The sequence below is a fragment of the Callionymus lyra genome, chromosome 2 (assembly GCF_982586985.1).
Source record: "Callionymus lyra chromosome 2, fCalLyr1.hap1.1, whole genome shotgun sequence".
Taxonomy (NCBI): Eukaryota; Metazoa; Chordata; class Actinopteri; order Syngnathiformes; family Callionymidae; genus Callionymus; species Callionymus lyra.
Genome location: NC_141819.1, coordinates 22,021,095 through 22,037,451, shown reverse-complemented (window position 1 = coordinate 22,037,451; position 16,357 = coordinate 22,021,095). Strand labels below are relative to the sequence as shown.

Genomic DNA, 16,357 nt, shown 5'->3' with positions numbered 1-16,357 from the left:
GTGACTCTTACAAAGTGGACACGCACGTTTCAGAATTTAAATCGATTGTTTAAAATTAGTTCAATTCAAACTATCACGTTCTCAAATATTTAATTTTATTAACAGTTTTTTTTATTGACGCTATAAAGTTGTTTTTCTAATTAAGCATATCGTGAATATTTTTTAATTATAACAGACTATCGTTGATGATAGATGTTCATGTCCGTTTAATTCATAAGTTGATGTCAAAAATCATATACAAGCAGAAGCAAAACAAAGAACCCGGATGTGGCGCGGCTATAAAACGTAATAGCCAATTTTAGACCAACAACAGAGAGAGAGGGAGAGAGAGAGAGAGAGAGAGAGAGAGAGAGAGAGAAGACAAGCCGGTCCAAAAAAAAAGTGGAGAACCGTATGAAATATTAATAAAAAGCATTGCATTTATGTAGAATGAATCAATAATACAGTACTTATTAAATATTGAAGTGAGAACAGAACACAAGTCTCATGCTTCCATTTATTTTTGGCACAAAACATAATGACTTCAAACATATGGATTTAATTATCAAAATATATGTCCTGTAAAAAAAATTACAATGATAAACATGACATAAACACATTTGATATTCATTTCAAAGCAAGGACAGAATAATAATGTTTAATGTAAAATATGCTCAGCCTTTCTCAATAGATGAACTACTAATTATTTCTCATTGTATTATTTAAAATGACAACAATTTAAATAAGTTGAAAGAAATGTAATGTAACAATATGAACTTTTGTCAGAAAGCTGCCTATAGTGTCAATAATAATAGTATATATATAATATCTCTCATTCATGAAGTTATCTGACAGTCATAGAACTATTAATAAAATATAAAAAATAAACATTTGCTTTCTGTGATCACATCTCTTCCAGACCATAATCCTGGTGACGACGCTCTCTGTCATTCCTGCTGCTGGAACCGATCCGATGTTTTGACCGAAGAGAATCCTGGCCTGCAGAGGATCGGGGCTCGGCTGGAGACGACCAGCAGACTTTTGAGGGTTGTGGGGTCATGGGTCAGTTTGGGGCAGCGTTTGTGGGGCGGCTTAGTGGTGGAGACACGTGGACGTGAGTGACTGCTGCTGCCGGTGTGTACTGAGCAGGAAGAATGACAACACATGTAAATAACTACTGACAAGAAAGAGAAAAAGGTTGTTACATTTAAATAATACATGAACGACTTTAAACCTATAGAAAATCACAATAAATAAAGTGTTTGTGTGTCTCTCGACTTTTTATTACACTTTTACAGCTCATCCGTCGCACTTTAATGTCTTAAGAAATAAAATAATTTCAACTTGGAATATTGCGATAAAACCTTCTGTCAAAAACTTTTTGTATGATAATTGATTTATGAATTATTACAATAGACTGTGTCGTAATTTGTTATTAATTTTGTATTAAAAAATATTTGAATGAATGACTTTATCTTATAAATTCATAATACACTCTTTAATTGCATATTTTAACATTATAAAGACATAATTACAAGAAAATATTTTTCATGTAAAGCATTTCAAATATATATGAATGATGCATAATCATGTACAATAAAAAAAAAGTATTAAATAAAACAAGTATGAATAATGTTGTTTTTAAAAAACGTTTTCCTTTAAATACTAGAATATAACATTAAATACTTTAATATTAATTGTGAATTAATGAAGATTCAAATAAAATCAGATTACTATGTATCAGTGTAAAAATATATTTGCTAAGTATTCTTTAAACATTGCTTTGCTCTATCTTTTTTTAACTTCACTTTTATGTGATTGATTAAAATTAAAGAAATGCTTTTTATTTTTGTATCTTACTATTCTCTTCGCAATTTATTTGATGCATATTTTCTATTCTATAGCTTTAGAAAGCATGAGTCTGGGTGAGAGCAGGTTTCTGCAGGTGTCCTCACCACTCCACTGACTTCTCTGAGCGCTGAGGTTCCGTCTCGGCCGTCTGGATTGGTCGAGTCGCTCCAGATCGTTCAGGCTCTTCAGGTCTATTGTGTGAGTGGCTGGACCCAGATGCGTACTCTGAGAGAGGACCTGCACCAACAGAGGTTTGTCTTCAGCTCCACCACCGGGAAGGAATGAGCATCGTTCTCGATCAAAGACGTCTCTGATCAGCATCAGTGTACTGACCTTCTGTGGTCGACTCTGGACCTCCTGACCCTGAAGAAGCCTCCGGATCTGCTCCACCACCCCGAGATCCTGCAACAGTTTCTTCCTCTGAATCAAAGCCAGAACTCTCTCCTGCTCTCCCCGGTCTTCCTGGTTCACCTCCTGTTGATCGTCAACATCCATCTTCAGAGAAAACTGGGCCAAGACCAGCAGAGACATGTTGTCTTTGGTGACTCAGCAAAATAAATGACCAACCACTTTTGTGCAAGAAGCTTTTAGAGTTTTGATAATGTCTGCTTGAAATTATTATTGCATTCATTTCAATTATTTAGAATTATTTAATCTAAAATGATATGGTTTAAAGTTTCATTTAATTTAAAATGTCTGTTCATTAAGTTACTATCAAAATATTTACTTTTATACAACAATTTAATTTATTTTAAATGTCAATGTATTCATTTTTCATCAACATATTTAACTTGTTTATATTTATTAATTATTATTATTTCTTAAAAAATGTATTTTATTGAATTACCATCAAATATTTCACTTATTTATTAATGCATTGTATTTAATTAAAAATGCCAATGCATTTATTTACCACCAACATATTATACCTTTTTATTTATTGATAATTTGTATTTAAAAAAGATCTATCTAGAAAATACCATCAACATATTCTACTCTGTTGTATTAATTAATCCACTTTATTTATTTGAAATGTACATTTATTGATTTACCATCAAACTATTTAACTTTTTGGTTTTTATTAATACATTATATTTATTTTAAAATGTCAATGTATTGATTTACCATCAAATAAGTTTACTTTGATGTAATTATTAATTATTTTTACTTATTTAAAAGTGAATATTTATTTATTTACCACCAACATTTTATATCTTTAATTTATCAATTATTTGCATTGATTTAAAAACATTTATCAACAAATTTACCATCAAAATATTTTACCTTGATGTATAAATTATTTATTTGTTTTTATGAAAGAATGTCTATTTATAATTTTAACATTAACATATTTTACCTTGATGTATAAATTATTTATTTGTTTTTATGAAAGAATGTCTTTATATACATTTAACAATAACATATTTTACCTTCATATATAAATGATTTATTTGTTTAAAAAAAATATATATATTTATAAATTTATCATCTCAATATTTTACCTTTTTTTTAATTCCTCTTGTTTATTGTATTGACAATATTTTTGGTTTATTCTTTGTTACTTAAAATGCCAATGATTTAATTCACCATCACCATTTTGTATTTAGTAATTTGTATTTTTGAAAAATTGCCATTTATGAATTCACCGTCAGAACATTTAACTTTGTTGTATTTATTAAATCATTGTATGAAAGTAAGTATAACTCCAGGCCTGCCTTGTGTCTCATCCAGTAGAACCATAATAGTCACAGAGGAGACTCACTCTCTTAATATTACTCTTCAAGTAGCTCCAGTGGGAAAGACAGTCTTCGAATTACTGAAGCGGTCATTATGAGGCGCTTCATCAGGAGCCCAACTGGCTCACTGTCTCCCTCTAGTGGACTCACCGACTGCAGGTCACAGTTGGAGGTTGGCGCTCTGAGGCGAGGTTTCACCTTCTCCCCCGCAGTCTCCCCTTGCAGGTCCCGTCGTGCAGCCCCCCTCAGCTCGTTCTGTTCTTGCTTCAGATGCAACTCCTGCAGATGAATCCTTCACATACAAACGACATGACATTAAAAAAATGTAATTTTTACATAATTATTGAGATATTCTTGGTCATTTAAAAATAAATATTATCATGAAACAATTCATGTCAAAATAGACATTTTATCTCTTTTAATATATGTATTAATCCACATATACCTGGCACATTCCTCTCTGGCTTTAGACGCCGCCGTCTCGTGGAAGACCGAGCTGTTGTGTTTGAAGTACTTGTCATATTTCTCTGCTCCCTCCCTGGGGTAGATCCTCCTGAAGCCCCCCAGGTGTTTGGCCTCGTACTTCTCCATCTGCTCCACCGTGGCGGCTTGGCACAGGCGCAGCTCCTCCGACCTGCCGGGCCACACGACCTTCATCATTACGTGCCGCACAGAGGTCGGGACAAGGTCGTCACCTGGCCTCTCTGGAGCGGTTGGTGTGCAGACGATCGTTCACCCGCAGCTTCTCCTGCCTGGTGATCTTTCGCCTGTTGCAGGCAGACAAATTGATAAGAACCAGAGTGTCGTAGAGCAAGGCGTCCTTCACCTCGTGGTCCATCTGGGAGTCGGTGGTGAAGCTGGGCGAGTGATTGACCTGGACTCACACAAGGGAAACACAACATCACCACAAGGAAAATAAACAGCTGATTCATCATGGAAACGGAGGAAAAAAGGAAACATCTGGATGGATCTAAGTGTGCTAAATGAGGTCCACCTCCAGCAGCCAGGGTCTGAGTCGGTGGTCCAGCAGCACGTCGAAGCCCAGGATCTCGAAACAGGCGCTGCAGGCCGTGTGGTTCGGGAAGCAGGTGTGGTAGTTGTGTTTGAGGACGGGGTGAGCCGAGATGAGGGTCTTTATGATCACGTCCTCGATATCAGTCCACATCTTCTCGGTGTTACAGCGGAGCGCCTCCAGCTGCTTGTTCAGACTCGACAGTTTCCTGAAGGACGAGGAAGAGATGAAGACACAGAGTGTGTTTGCTAGTGATGGTCTGATGAAGCTTCATGAAGCAGTGTCATGTTGTTTAGAGGTCAGTAGGTGGCGCCATCAGTTTAAAAATGATGAACAGTTGTTCAAAACAAAGCTAAATAGTGTAGAGACCGCCATCTAGTGGTCTCTAAAAATAATGACACTGCTTCATGAAGCTTCATCAGACCATCACAAGTGGGTTTTTTTTTGTAGATTTTGGAGTGTGTGTAACATCTGGAGACAGTTTCAGTAAATCTTACTAAACCATTACACAACTCCACAGATGTAGGTGTCTTTGGGTGTTGTATAAAATGTCCTCAAAAGTGGCCTAAGTATGTACGTGTGTGTGGGGTGCTTTTGTGTTTATACCGTTTGCTTCCAGTGTCCTCATCACGTATGAAGTTCTGGCTGTGTTTGTTGATGGAGTAGTTAGTGAGATGCATGCACACGTCTTCCTGTGAGACACATAAATAATTAAGAGAGATTGAATCTAACTATGAAAAGACGATAACAAGACTTCCCGTTACAAACAGTTTAGTAAACAAACATTTTGTTCTTAGACTGCTTCACCGGTTTCTCTCACCACGTTGCTGTGCGTGGGCTCGTTGTACTTGCTGGTACAGAAGCGAACAAGTCCCTCCTTGAACATGAAGATCCTGAAGGGGTCACAGGAGGTCACCAGCACGTAGAGCCTCAGGTCAAACTTGAATCCATCAATAATGAGAGGCTGAGGAGGGACACGAAGACGGATTAAAACGAGTTGCGCGACATCGGTCCCGACGAGACTCTGACTGACCCTGGAGACGTAGACCTGGCAGATCATGTGATCTCCACACTGCAGGTCTTTGCTGGACTTGGTGATGAAGATGCCTTTACCCTGACAGCCCATGTCCGGCTTGCAGATGAACGTTTTGTTTTTCTTGGCTCGCGTGTAAGCTTGGAAGTCACTCAGGCTGCACAGGGAACAACAATAAGTCCAGTTCAAGTTCAACACACATGGGGAAACCTGCTCACTGACTCGGCAGGAAGGCACCAGGTCTTCGGGAAGATGTTGTAGTCTTTGGGGAAGAGCTTCAGCATGCGGTTCATGTTCCGGGCCAGTAAATCCTTGCGGCAGATCTCACTCATCCCAGGGAAGTGATTGATTTTCTTCAGGTGATGAAAGAAGCAATTAAGATTGACCAGTAATATTTCCTGGTGTTTATGTTTTTATTCATGGTTTTCAATGTTATTATCAGCAACATGTTGCTACATACCTGATACTGCTTCATCTCTCTGACCCGGTCCAAAGACACGGAGCAATCGGTCCAAAACAAGGTCCAGTCCTCACCTTCCATTGCCTCATGAAGACCAAATTTGTGCGCAGCTCGCCGCACTGACAAGATAAATAAAGGATTCATAGTACGGAATACTCAGAAGAGAGTATTCTATGGGGAGTCCAGTAGACGACTGACTGATGACGACAACATACCGCTTTCATATTTGCAGCTGGTGAGGTTGATCCACAGTCATCTGGAAAAGAAAAACAGACGGGCGGACAGACAAATGCTTTGCTGATAGATTCTGACTAGGCAACAGTTATGTCATCTTAGGTACCTTTTTTTGACTTTTTTCTTCCTTTTAGTGGCAGCAGGAGGAGGCCGGGCTTCAGTTCTGCTCTCGCCCTGCTGGTCTGGTCCATCATCTTCACCTCTGTCCATGTGTAAACCCATCCTGGATGCACGTGGTTCTTTAAATAACCGTAAAAATGCACACTTATGTACACATACTGACACATTATTATTAAAGCTGCACTATGTAATATTTTGACATTTATTGCTTGCAATATTTTGTAATGATGGCTTAAGGAGCATTCATGACAAACTGTAGAATTCTATTCTATCCATTATCTCTTCACTACACAACTTGTGTGAGTGACCACCAAACAGCTTCACTGCATTGGGTCAGAGACAGTGTTTTACATGAAATACAGAGAAGTACCCAATAAACAAATACGGATTTGACACCAGGGGGAGCCAGAAACAATATTTTTGACACCACTTTTTTCCACTTAAATAAAAAAAAATCCTAACTGAACAATCCCAGAGACATCTGGTTTCTAGGGGGTAAATTATTTTTTACAGTAGCCAAAATAAAAATCAAGAGTGTATCTTTTTGTTGTTTATTAAAAACCTAACTACATTTTTCTGTTTTCTGGTTTAAAAGATCTTTCTAATCAGACCTTGTAGTCTATTTCTTGACCCTTTTCTGTGAAGAACCCACAAAAGGTTAATAATGGTCATTATTAATTCATAAATAGTTTTATTATTCATTTATTCTTTTATATATATTTTTATCTGTGAAAAATCTTGAAAGGGTTATTTGGTTATGTGTGGCTCTCTGGAAAACAAAACATATAAGGCACCCCTGCAATTATCACACTTTTTCTGTTACAAACTGACATTGGCCCCTCATTAGAGAAGTTATGTGGCCCTCCCAGAAAAAAGTTTAGGGACCTCTAACTTTCTCCAGTAAAGATGCAATATATAAAATGAATTAGTTTCTTCTCTTGCTGGAGTAAGGATCTAACATCTACAACCATTAAATACTGTAATTGTGGTCATTAAAAATGTTTTATCATTCTTGATATCCACTTAATGATTTCCTTAACTAGCAGTCCATGAGTCATAAATAAAACGTAAGATGTTCGTTGTGACATTTAGAGTCAGAAGATGCAACTCCTCTTTCCGTTCACTCCATGTGGTTTGCATCAAATCGTGTCTAGGGTTCAGTTCAGGGTATTCCAGACCTCAGCTGCAGAAATCCACAGCCAGTCATTATGCTATTAACCTTCCGTGATAAATTTTCCATTTGATCGAGAAAAGAAAATGAAAAAAGAAGTGAACTGTCTAGAACACAAGATAAAGTTGTCAATCAAATGTAGCCAACGATGCTTCTGTATTTAAGAAAACCCATTAAGATGTCCAGAAAAATAAAATGATCCGGGCAATGAAAGGAATGGTTTTCGTGATTCTTCAAGCTGTGATTTTAATGATGAGGTTTAACAGTTTTGATTAATTCTGTATTGATCAAACAACTGTGAAGCTTGAAGAAGAGAATCATGTCGGTGGCAGCATCTCATTAGGTGTCTTGTGTGGTGAAGGTGAGGTCAAGGTCACTGGTGGAAGAGATGGTGATACACTCGTGACAGCGGAGAGTCAGGACACCCCTGGTTCACTGTAGGAGGCTCCGGTGTAACGTGATACAGTAATTTGGATAATCCATCTTTGAACGTGAGCTTCATAACATGCTAGGACTCAGACAGAAGTATTAAGTTGCAACCCCAGAATAAGTATGTCAACACCTTAGATGAGTGACACCACAAACTGTCTCTGGGATATCCCACTGAAGCTCAGAACGACGTGGGAACTTTATGCTTGTATTTATGTATCTTATCTATATATTAAGCTTTATGTTGTAGAGACGGTTAAAAAACTGCTGATTCAGAATTGTTATTCTTATCTGTCACTCCAATCAACAAACTCATCAAAACGTGTATCATTCATTATTGTAATTCATTACAACAAGCTTTTCTGGATGGACAAATTGCAATTAAAAATATATATATACTTATGAAAGTCAACAGAATATAACATTTTAGTAACTTTTAACAACTGGTTTTATTTTACAAAGAGCATAAATGTTCCACATATCCTTTCCAACCGATTTATCCATTCTTAGCATTACATTTTCTCAGGTATTTTGTTAATCGTTCAAATGTGAAATTCTATAAAACTACTCATACCGCAGAGGAAAAGTCTTAACTGAGGTCCATAAAATAGAATCCACGTAAATGAACCCACCTGCAGTCCGGGGTCTACATCCGGGGATCCAAGTTCTGATAAAATCTTTGCTCTTGAGCCGGTTATGTTGTTACATAGATCTTCTCCTCAACTCCCGCTGCTAGAAGAAACAGGGCAGATTGTCACACCTCAAACCCAACGACTTGGATATAAGGAGCCAGAGCTGCGGTGGATTTAATGACCAATTAGAAACCTTTAGAAACACCTGATCCCCTCTGACACGAGAGGGAAGGTCTCAGCAGGGAGTGACACGAGAGGCCATTAATCCTGATATTTCTTCACTGAAACACGAGAGCAGTTTCCCGGCAGAAGACTTGAATTGTTGCCGAAAAGCTTTGATGGTCGTGCAACTGGAAACCCGCACAAACTATAAAAAGGCAATAAAAAATAGAGGATTCTAAAGACATTGGACAATGTATCTGCAGTTACACAGTTGTCGTGGCAACTGACAGGGATCAGGTGAGAGTGTCCCTCGGTGCTGATAAGAGTTTCAGCGTGTCACCCGCATAGTGCAACTGATCAACCATTAATAAATCATCGCAGCGACATCTGAAACGGAGTTACACAGACTTATCCATCATGTTAGTGATGATTTATCACCTGCTCGGGTCACAATCTGAGGTTGGAGCTGGCACTGGACGCATAGCATGAGGTTCAGTGTGAAAATACTGAACTGTTGAAAACTGCGAGCTAAATTGTTAAGCTATGTAATCATCTTATAAATGTCGAAAAGAAATGGGTCGCGTGTGTCTTGAACACAACACGACATTTTCAAATGCTTTTGCATACGATTTGGATTGTTGTACAAAGGGTTTGGAAGACTTAGGAAGACAAAGATTTGTCAGGAGACTGGTGTGAGTTTAAGGACAACCATTTTTTTTTTATCTGCACAGTTTAAACTCTTAATAGTTTATTGCCAGTGTTGAAAAAACAACACGTGGTTTTGTATGTGGCGTCAGTACATAAAATAATGAAATAATACAAAAGAAATGAAAACAGATTAATAAAATACCAAAAAATAAAATAAGACAAGAGTTTACCAAAAACGGCATATAAATAAATAGTTTAGCCCAATTAACGATGCATCTATGTTTCAATGAGATCAACAACGAGAAAGTATTTGCTTTTAAAATTATACTCTTATAAATCATCATCTCTTGTCTTATTTTATTTTGTGGGTATTTTATTCATTTGTTTTAATTTCTTTCGTATTATTTCATTATTTTATGTTCTGAAACCACATACAAACCATGAGTTGTTTTTTCAACACTGGCAATAAACGTTTCTGATTCTAAACATTTAAAACATAAATTATAATAATCATTTAAATATATATTTATTTGTTAATAAAAAAGAGTAAAAATTGGCCTTTATTTTACGTAGCTGCTTACGTGAACTCTGGAGTTGTTAAATATTCTAAACCGAACAAACAAACAACATGGCGGCTGCTGCGCTACCATGGTAACGAGTAGCGGTAGCTGACATGCTAACTTCAATCTGCTGCTGGAAACCTCAACAAAACGCCATAAATAGACACATAAAAAACACACCTTGCCTCAGTCACTTGCTTTTTAAGCATTCGTCCTTCATCCTACTGGGACAGTCGCTGGCCTCGTAACAAAAAATAAGTTAGTGCTGGAGAAGTTTGATCCCTGAACGTAAACATGAGTGAACTCTGCCTGCTCATCTGTCAGCCAATGAGAGGCCAAGAGTGGAGTTAGCTGGTCTCTGATTGGCTGTTGGCCAAGCGCGTTTGTACGTTTTAAGAAAACAGAAATATGTTACATTATGTTTTTTAATGTAATCATAGCGAACTTTACACAGTACTTCAACTATCATATCTTATTCTACTCCTCTTAACAGATAGTTTAAACAATCAAAATAATTTATATGTTGATTGCAAATGATTCACAAATAACAATATATCATGAATGACAAGTGATAATTGTCTTTTTTTTTTTAATAGCTACATTTTATACTGTATCTACATGAATTAAAGTTGTTCAGAAGTTCAATAAATATATTGTTTTAAAAAAAAGTTGCAGGATTGATAGTCACCATCACTATCTTGGGTTTCATAGCCAGATTACATGTCGAATATGAATTTCCACCCTAGGCTTCCTCAGAACTCAATGTGAAATGCTACATTCAAGCTTCCTGCGTCACTATGCACCACAGCAGAGGATTGCTTTCATTTTCTCTGAAAATTTGCTTCCCCAACCACATCCAGTGGTTTGAAGGCTTAATATGTGTATGACAGTTGCCCAAGTCACTTTTTCACTACTAATTATTTGACATTACGTGACAAGTGTGTGAATGGAGAACCAATGTATAGATTAAACCTACATTTGATTCCAAAAGAATCCAAGAAATATACTGTAGATTATTTGTTTCAGCATTTTTTACGTAATACATGACATCAGACACTCATGTTATTTGTATCATTGAAACCTCCATATACTTTTATCTTTTTAACCAAAAAAAAGAAGTAATACATACAGACATACAGGCATTGGCAACCATGTCCTCCATGTCAAGAAAGATCTTGGCCGCTCCTGGTATAGGGACATGATGATCAGATACAGTTGTGTAGCTTTCATTTACACTGAAACGTTGCTCGATCACCACAAGTTGACGTGCAGAACGCTCACTCCACACCTACAGCTTTCATAATGTGTGTGAAAATAGAACATTTGAGTAAGGAATTATTTAGAAATAAACAATAATCAATTCATGAATATAAGGCCATAAAACATGCAGATTGTAAAATAATATATATATATATATATATATATATATATATATATATATATATATACAATAGTTTTTATTAAACAAAAACAACCACAACAATAAAAATATTTTATTTTACATGCTCTAAAATATAAATATATATTTTCCTACAGTTCTGTTATACACTATTGCTTTTTTCCATTACCTCTGACGGGGAAAAGATGATGTGGCTTTCTAGGTATTTCAGTTTTCAGTTTGAGGGACTCTGCGAGTGTGGTTCTCAAACCTACATGAAAGCCACAGCGCGTTCATGTGTGTCAGGAAAATGAAAAAGTCTCCTTATAAAAGATGGACTTCAGATCTTGTCACCTCACATCAAACTCCAGCAGACAATCTGATCCAAACCCAGATACGACTCACATCATCATGCTCTGCAAAGTGTTTGTGTGGTGCCTGACTATCAGCCTGTGTGCTGCTGCCGCGTCCTCTCTCAGCTGCAGGTGGATGGACCACAAGTTCAAGGACTACAACAAGAATGCCATGAAGTGGATCAACCAGATGGTAAGACAAATCTACATGTGTAGATCTTTAACGGATGATCAAAGTTTTGAACATGTGTCTGTCCGCAGTTTTACAATTCAACAAACATGACGGACACTCTGGCACTGGAGGAGGACACGGTGGTCTTTCCTCAACATCTCTATGCACAGGCTGCTAAAGCATCGGTACGTCACGGTGGATCTCTGCTCTTATATATACATCTCTCTTATATTTATATATATATATATATAACTAACAAAATAACTTGTAAATATGTGTAGAAGCAAGATTATATTTTTTTTAAAACTGATGAGAGCAGCACGCTTTCATCTATTTGTTCTTAGCTTTAATGTCTAGTAAAACTAAAAGTACATTTGTTAGTACACATATATTGATAAGAGGGAAATAGTTTAATTTAAGAAATATTATTTAGACATCTTCCATGTTTTCTGGTTAATAAATACTTAAGTTATATCTGTTAATAACGTGATACACACAGAAGTTACTACTGGATTCATAATATTTGTTTGAAGAAAACAAGGCTGCTCTAATAATTTTTGCATTTTTGTCACATTCGTGTTTAATGATTGTGCAAAGCTAGTTTCTAAATTGTATCTGGAACATGAAGTAGAACAATGATCGGAAGTCTGTCTGTTGTAGCTGCGAACTTAAATCTAGTAGTTGCAGCAATTAGACGATAAAAAAACATGTTCTCTCTAAAATAAATACATTTAAAGAACATTTATTAACAAAGAATAATATTTCTGGCCACGAAAATGATTTTTCTTTTCTTTTCCAGGCTGAAGATCGTTTGAGCTTCGTCATCCAGATCATCGAGGAGGTGACGGAGCTGTTCAAAGAGGACACCAGCGCCGCCTCCTGGAAGGAAGTGGAACAGGACAACTTCCTAAACGTGATCAACCAGCAGGCGAGCGGTCTGCGCACCTGTGTACGTAAAAACGTGCTCATCTGCACACACGACAATAAGAATTACTTCACTATTGTACTTTGAATTGTATGTTCTGAGTGTCCTTCATCTTAAAGGCACATTTTGTTATGATGTTGACACTTTGTTATTTGAACTGTAGATCACCAGGTATGGAAAAAAGAAGTCGCTCCAGATGTTCTTCAAGAAGCTCTCAGACTTCCTCAAGAAAACCGTGAGTTCCTGAGTCTCTCAACCATCCATCCATCCAAGCCTCCATCATCTCACCTCATCCTCCTCTCTCTCGCAGGGTCACAGTGTTGCCTCATGGGAGTTCATCCGGAGGCAGATCAAGGTCATTTTCTTCAGAGCCGATCACCTGCTGACATCTCCCCTCAACTGAAGCTCGACATCATGAATGGATTTATTTATTGTATTTATTATAACCATATACAGTATATCTATTTATTGAATTAATATTTAAAATCACAACCAGAGCATATTTTTACATGATTCTTATTTATTGTCAATAAAACAATCCACTGCAGATCAAATCAAGCTTTTCATCCATGTTTTATTTGAACATTGCATTGACATTTATCCAGGCTGAAAAAGATCTTCTGACTGAAAGGAAAAGCTTGAAATACAAGTCAGTTTGGCTTGAGATTCATTCTAGTTCCCAAGGAGCTTCAGCGTTCTCCATCTGGGCGTACACAGAGAGCTCCTCATACAAGCCTTCCGTGCACGACTCGATGGCCAAACCCTGAGGAAACCAAACAAAGTGACTTGCAAAGAATACACAAGACGTTTTGTATTATTGGAACAAACCTCATAGATGTGGTCCATTTCAGGCTCTTCGTAAATACTCTCACGTTTTTCCAACTGAGAATAAAAAGACAAAACTTAGATTTCAGAATACACATTTACGACCAGGATTGTAGTATATACTAGGATACCTAATGACAAAACTTGATTTTTGATACTTCAAAAATTGAGATATAGCAGATTATAATATGTTTATTTCATATGCATGGACATAAACTGTACATATCAAATGTATATGTCCATTCATTGAGATACATTTTGTTTACGTGAAAAGATGTCTGGAAAATAATGCATCATCTAATCAATACAAAAAAAGAGTGAGTAGATAAGACCAAATTGAGATGCTACAACCAACTTCAAAACTGGTAGGAAAAATAAAAAAAACAATGTGAATAATTTAATTCCGCCAGATGGATACGGTTGTTCCGGCTCCCCCAGTGTCAGATCAGTGTAACTGCAATATTTGTCACATATAGCCAGCCCATGTAACCATCGAACATTTTCAATTTATCTGGAGACATTATTCTCAATCTTACCTTTTGCAGCTTGAAAGTTTTTCAACATTGACTAAAAATAAGCAGTTTTTATTTAAACAAGCTTTATTAAAAGCTTGCTTGGATTTCAGTTTATCTTCAGTACCTCAAACATAAATAGATTTAAAGATAATTCTTGATAAGCTGCTCTAGAAGTCGTGAGTAAAAATCATGGATTCTCACCAGTTTTCTGTTGTAGTAAAGAAAAGCCGCTGCAAACACAGCGAGCAACAAAGCCTGCAGAATCATGAATCCATCCTTCATATTGCTCCGAAATGCCGCCTGGTTCCGGTCGATGGGTCCTGTTAAACCAAGCATTCTTCATTATACATAACAGACACAGACTTCACAATAAAAGACATTCACTTACTGGCTACTTGCAGTCCTGAGCCAGAGCCCCACGTGCCGTTGATCCTACAGAAGTAGACTCCAGTGTCCTCCACGTCCACATCGTAGAGGATGAGAGCGGCGTTCCGGATCACGCCTTGGTCACTTGTCTTAGGCCGGTCCAAGATCCGTCTTTTATCCACGTGAAAGTCATCGTGCGAGGATTTGTACCACTGCACCTGTGCGGGCCGGTTCTGCACCGAGGGCTGGCAGAAGATGGTGACGTATCGGCCCGTGCGAACGGCGTAGAAACGTGGCTTCTGCGTTATGGTCCAGCTCAGGGTCGCTGACAGAGCAGAGGAGGGTTCAATTCTGAACCATCTTTTATTTGAGCAACAGCTTAGCAACGTTTCAGCTTAATTGAAAGACCATGTGAGGCTCGAGGCCTATCATGAGAGGACTTGATGTGACTGATTAAGATCCGGGCATCAGTAGAGATGTAATGTTATTATTTTTGTCTTTGTTTACTGACTGTTTTAAAAATAAACCAAGCATAACCTCCTCTTCACTGCAGGTGGTCAGGAAGTGAAAGTATAGCTCACCAGACGTAACGCCTCAGTAAGCTAAGTTAAGATGAGATAATTTCAGTTCTATGAAGTTATCTTTGGAAATGCATTAATTTTATATTCTTTTCTTAACTAGCCCTCATAATTACTTGTTAGACAAAAGGTGGAATCATTAAAACATCCATCAGTTTTATGAAGAAGTGCAAAACAACTTTACAAAATTTTGAATATCCTGAAACAAATATACAAACTCTGAAAAAAACAAAAAATTACTGAAATCTTAAATTTGTTTCAAGAGTTTAATCAATATGCTTTGCACTTCCGGGCCACCGTACATCTTTACTGTTGATATAATTGTGCAAGAGTAGATAATAACCCATATTCAGAACCATAATTTAGGATATTAAATATGAAAGTCTGTCTTTTATTACCATTCTTGAAAGTCTATCATCACATCATATCTTAATTACATTATACTTCAATATATAACAATTAAGATGTAACTGAGACATGTTTTTGAAACATTTGAATTTGGTCAACAAAATAAAAATTACCTGAAAAATGGATCAAGATAAGTCCGTGTATTCCAACCATTAACCAGAGCATTTTGAAGGCGATTGAAAAAATAATATTATATGGGTTGCAAGTACGTCCAAGTCTAATGCAAGTTTGAAGTGTTGTGTAAAAGCAGAAGTAATATCTTCAGCAGAGCGTTCACTGTCGCGCTTCAATGACACGCAAATCAGGAAAAGAAAACATTCAAACAAAACATCATAGTTTTATGGGCGTCTCAAGACAGTATAATCTAATTATTTTGCACATAGACATAACATTTTAGGGCAATTAATATATATATACAACCAATTATAAAACATAAAAAATAAGCATGTTTTCAGTTTAACATTGTAGTGTGTATGATAAAATAGAAAAGTGCCACTGTAAAAAAAATCCAAATGAAATAAAACATGTTATGCATTTAAACATAAGTTGAAGTTTATTTGCTTAAAATGTGTCAAATCTGTTTAATATATAGATATATATTCTATGTAACCATAAAGAATAAGCAAATAATACATTTTTTTTAGCCTTATCATAGATTTATTAGCATCGGATACGTTATAACCTTGAACCACAACACCAAAATATATAATAATAAAAAATTAAATGTATCGTTGAATCCATACATAAATAATACAAGTAATTACAATGTATTTTTTTAGCCAACGTTTGAGGCTGTAATACCTCCACACA

At 36.6% G+C, this 16,357-nt stretch overlaps 3 protein-coding genes and 1 long non-coding RNA gene across 4 annotated transcripts; 1 reads left to right on the top strand and 3 right to left on the bottom strand.

The window, feature by feature from the left end:
- Nucleotides 1–557: 557 nt before the first annotated feature.
- ttll6 (tubulin tyrosine ligase-like family, member 6) lies at nt 558–6,319 on the bottom strand. The gene is made up of 13 exons (XM_087784115.1): nt 6,287–6,319; nt 6,072–6,190; nt 5,834–5,964; nt 5,612–5,768; nt 5,399–5,542; nt 5,185–5,270; nt 4,561–4,786; nt 4,262–4,440; nt 4,012–4,200; nt 3,717–3,858; nt 2,164–2,304; nt 1,935–2,067; nt 558–1,120 (listed from the first exon to the last, which is right to left on the bottom strand). The coding sequence occupies exons 2-13, from the start codon at nt 6,150–6,152 to the stop codon at nt 927–929; spliced, it is 1,803 nt and encodes a 600-aa protein (XP_087640241.1). The 5' UTR covers nt 6,153–6,190; nt 6,287–6,319; the 3' UTR covers nt 558–926.
- Nucleotides 6,320–6,518: 199 nt separating this feature from the next.
- LOC148085958 (uncharacterized) lies at nt 6,519–10,320 on the bottom strand. The gene is made up of 3 exons (XR_015710521.1): nt 10,208–10,320; nt 8,658–8,757; nt 6,519–6,544 (listed from the first exon to the last, which is right to left on the bottom strand). It is a non-coding gene; the product is annotated as an uncharacterized LOC148085958 (long non-coding RNA).
- Nucleotides 10,321–11,816: 1,496 nt separating this feature from the next.
- LOC148085957 (interferon a3-like) lies at nt 11,817–13,258 on the top strand. The gene is made up of 5 exons (XM_087782962.1): nt 11,817–11,951; nt 12,020–12,115; nt 12,730–12,879; nt 13,019–13,090; nt 13,166–13,258. Exons 1-5 carry the CDS (start codon nt 11,817–11,819, stop codon nt 13,256–13,258), a joined length of 546 nt encoding a protein of 181 aa, XP_087639088.1.
- Nucleotides 13,259–13,355: 97 nt separating this feature from the next.
- Nucleotides 13,356–15,780, bottom strand: cd79b (CD79b molecule, immunoglobulin-associated beta). Its single transcript, XM_087782817.1, has 5 exons — nt 15,661–15,780; nt 14,584–14,886; nt 14,397–14,515; nt 13,684–13,737; nt 13,356–13,618 (listed from the first exon to the last, which is right to left on the bottom strand). The coding sequence occupies exons 1-5, from the start codon at nt 15,710–15,712 to the stop codon at nt 13,523–13,525; spliced, it is 624 nt and encodes a 207-aa protein (XP_087638943.1). The 5' UTR covers nt 15,713–15,780; the 3' UTR covers nt 13,356–13,522.
- Between the last annotated feature and the right edge of the window lie 577 nt (nt 15,781–16,357).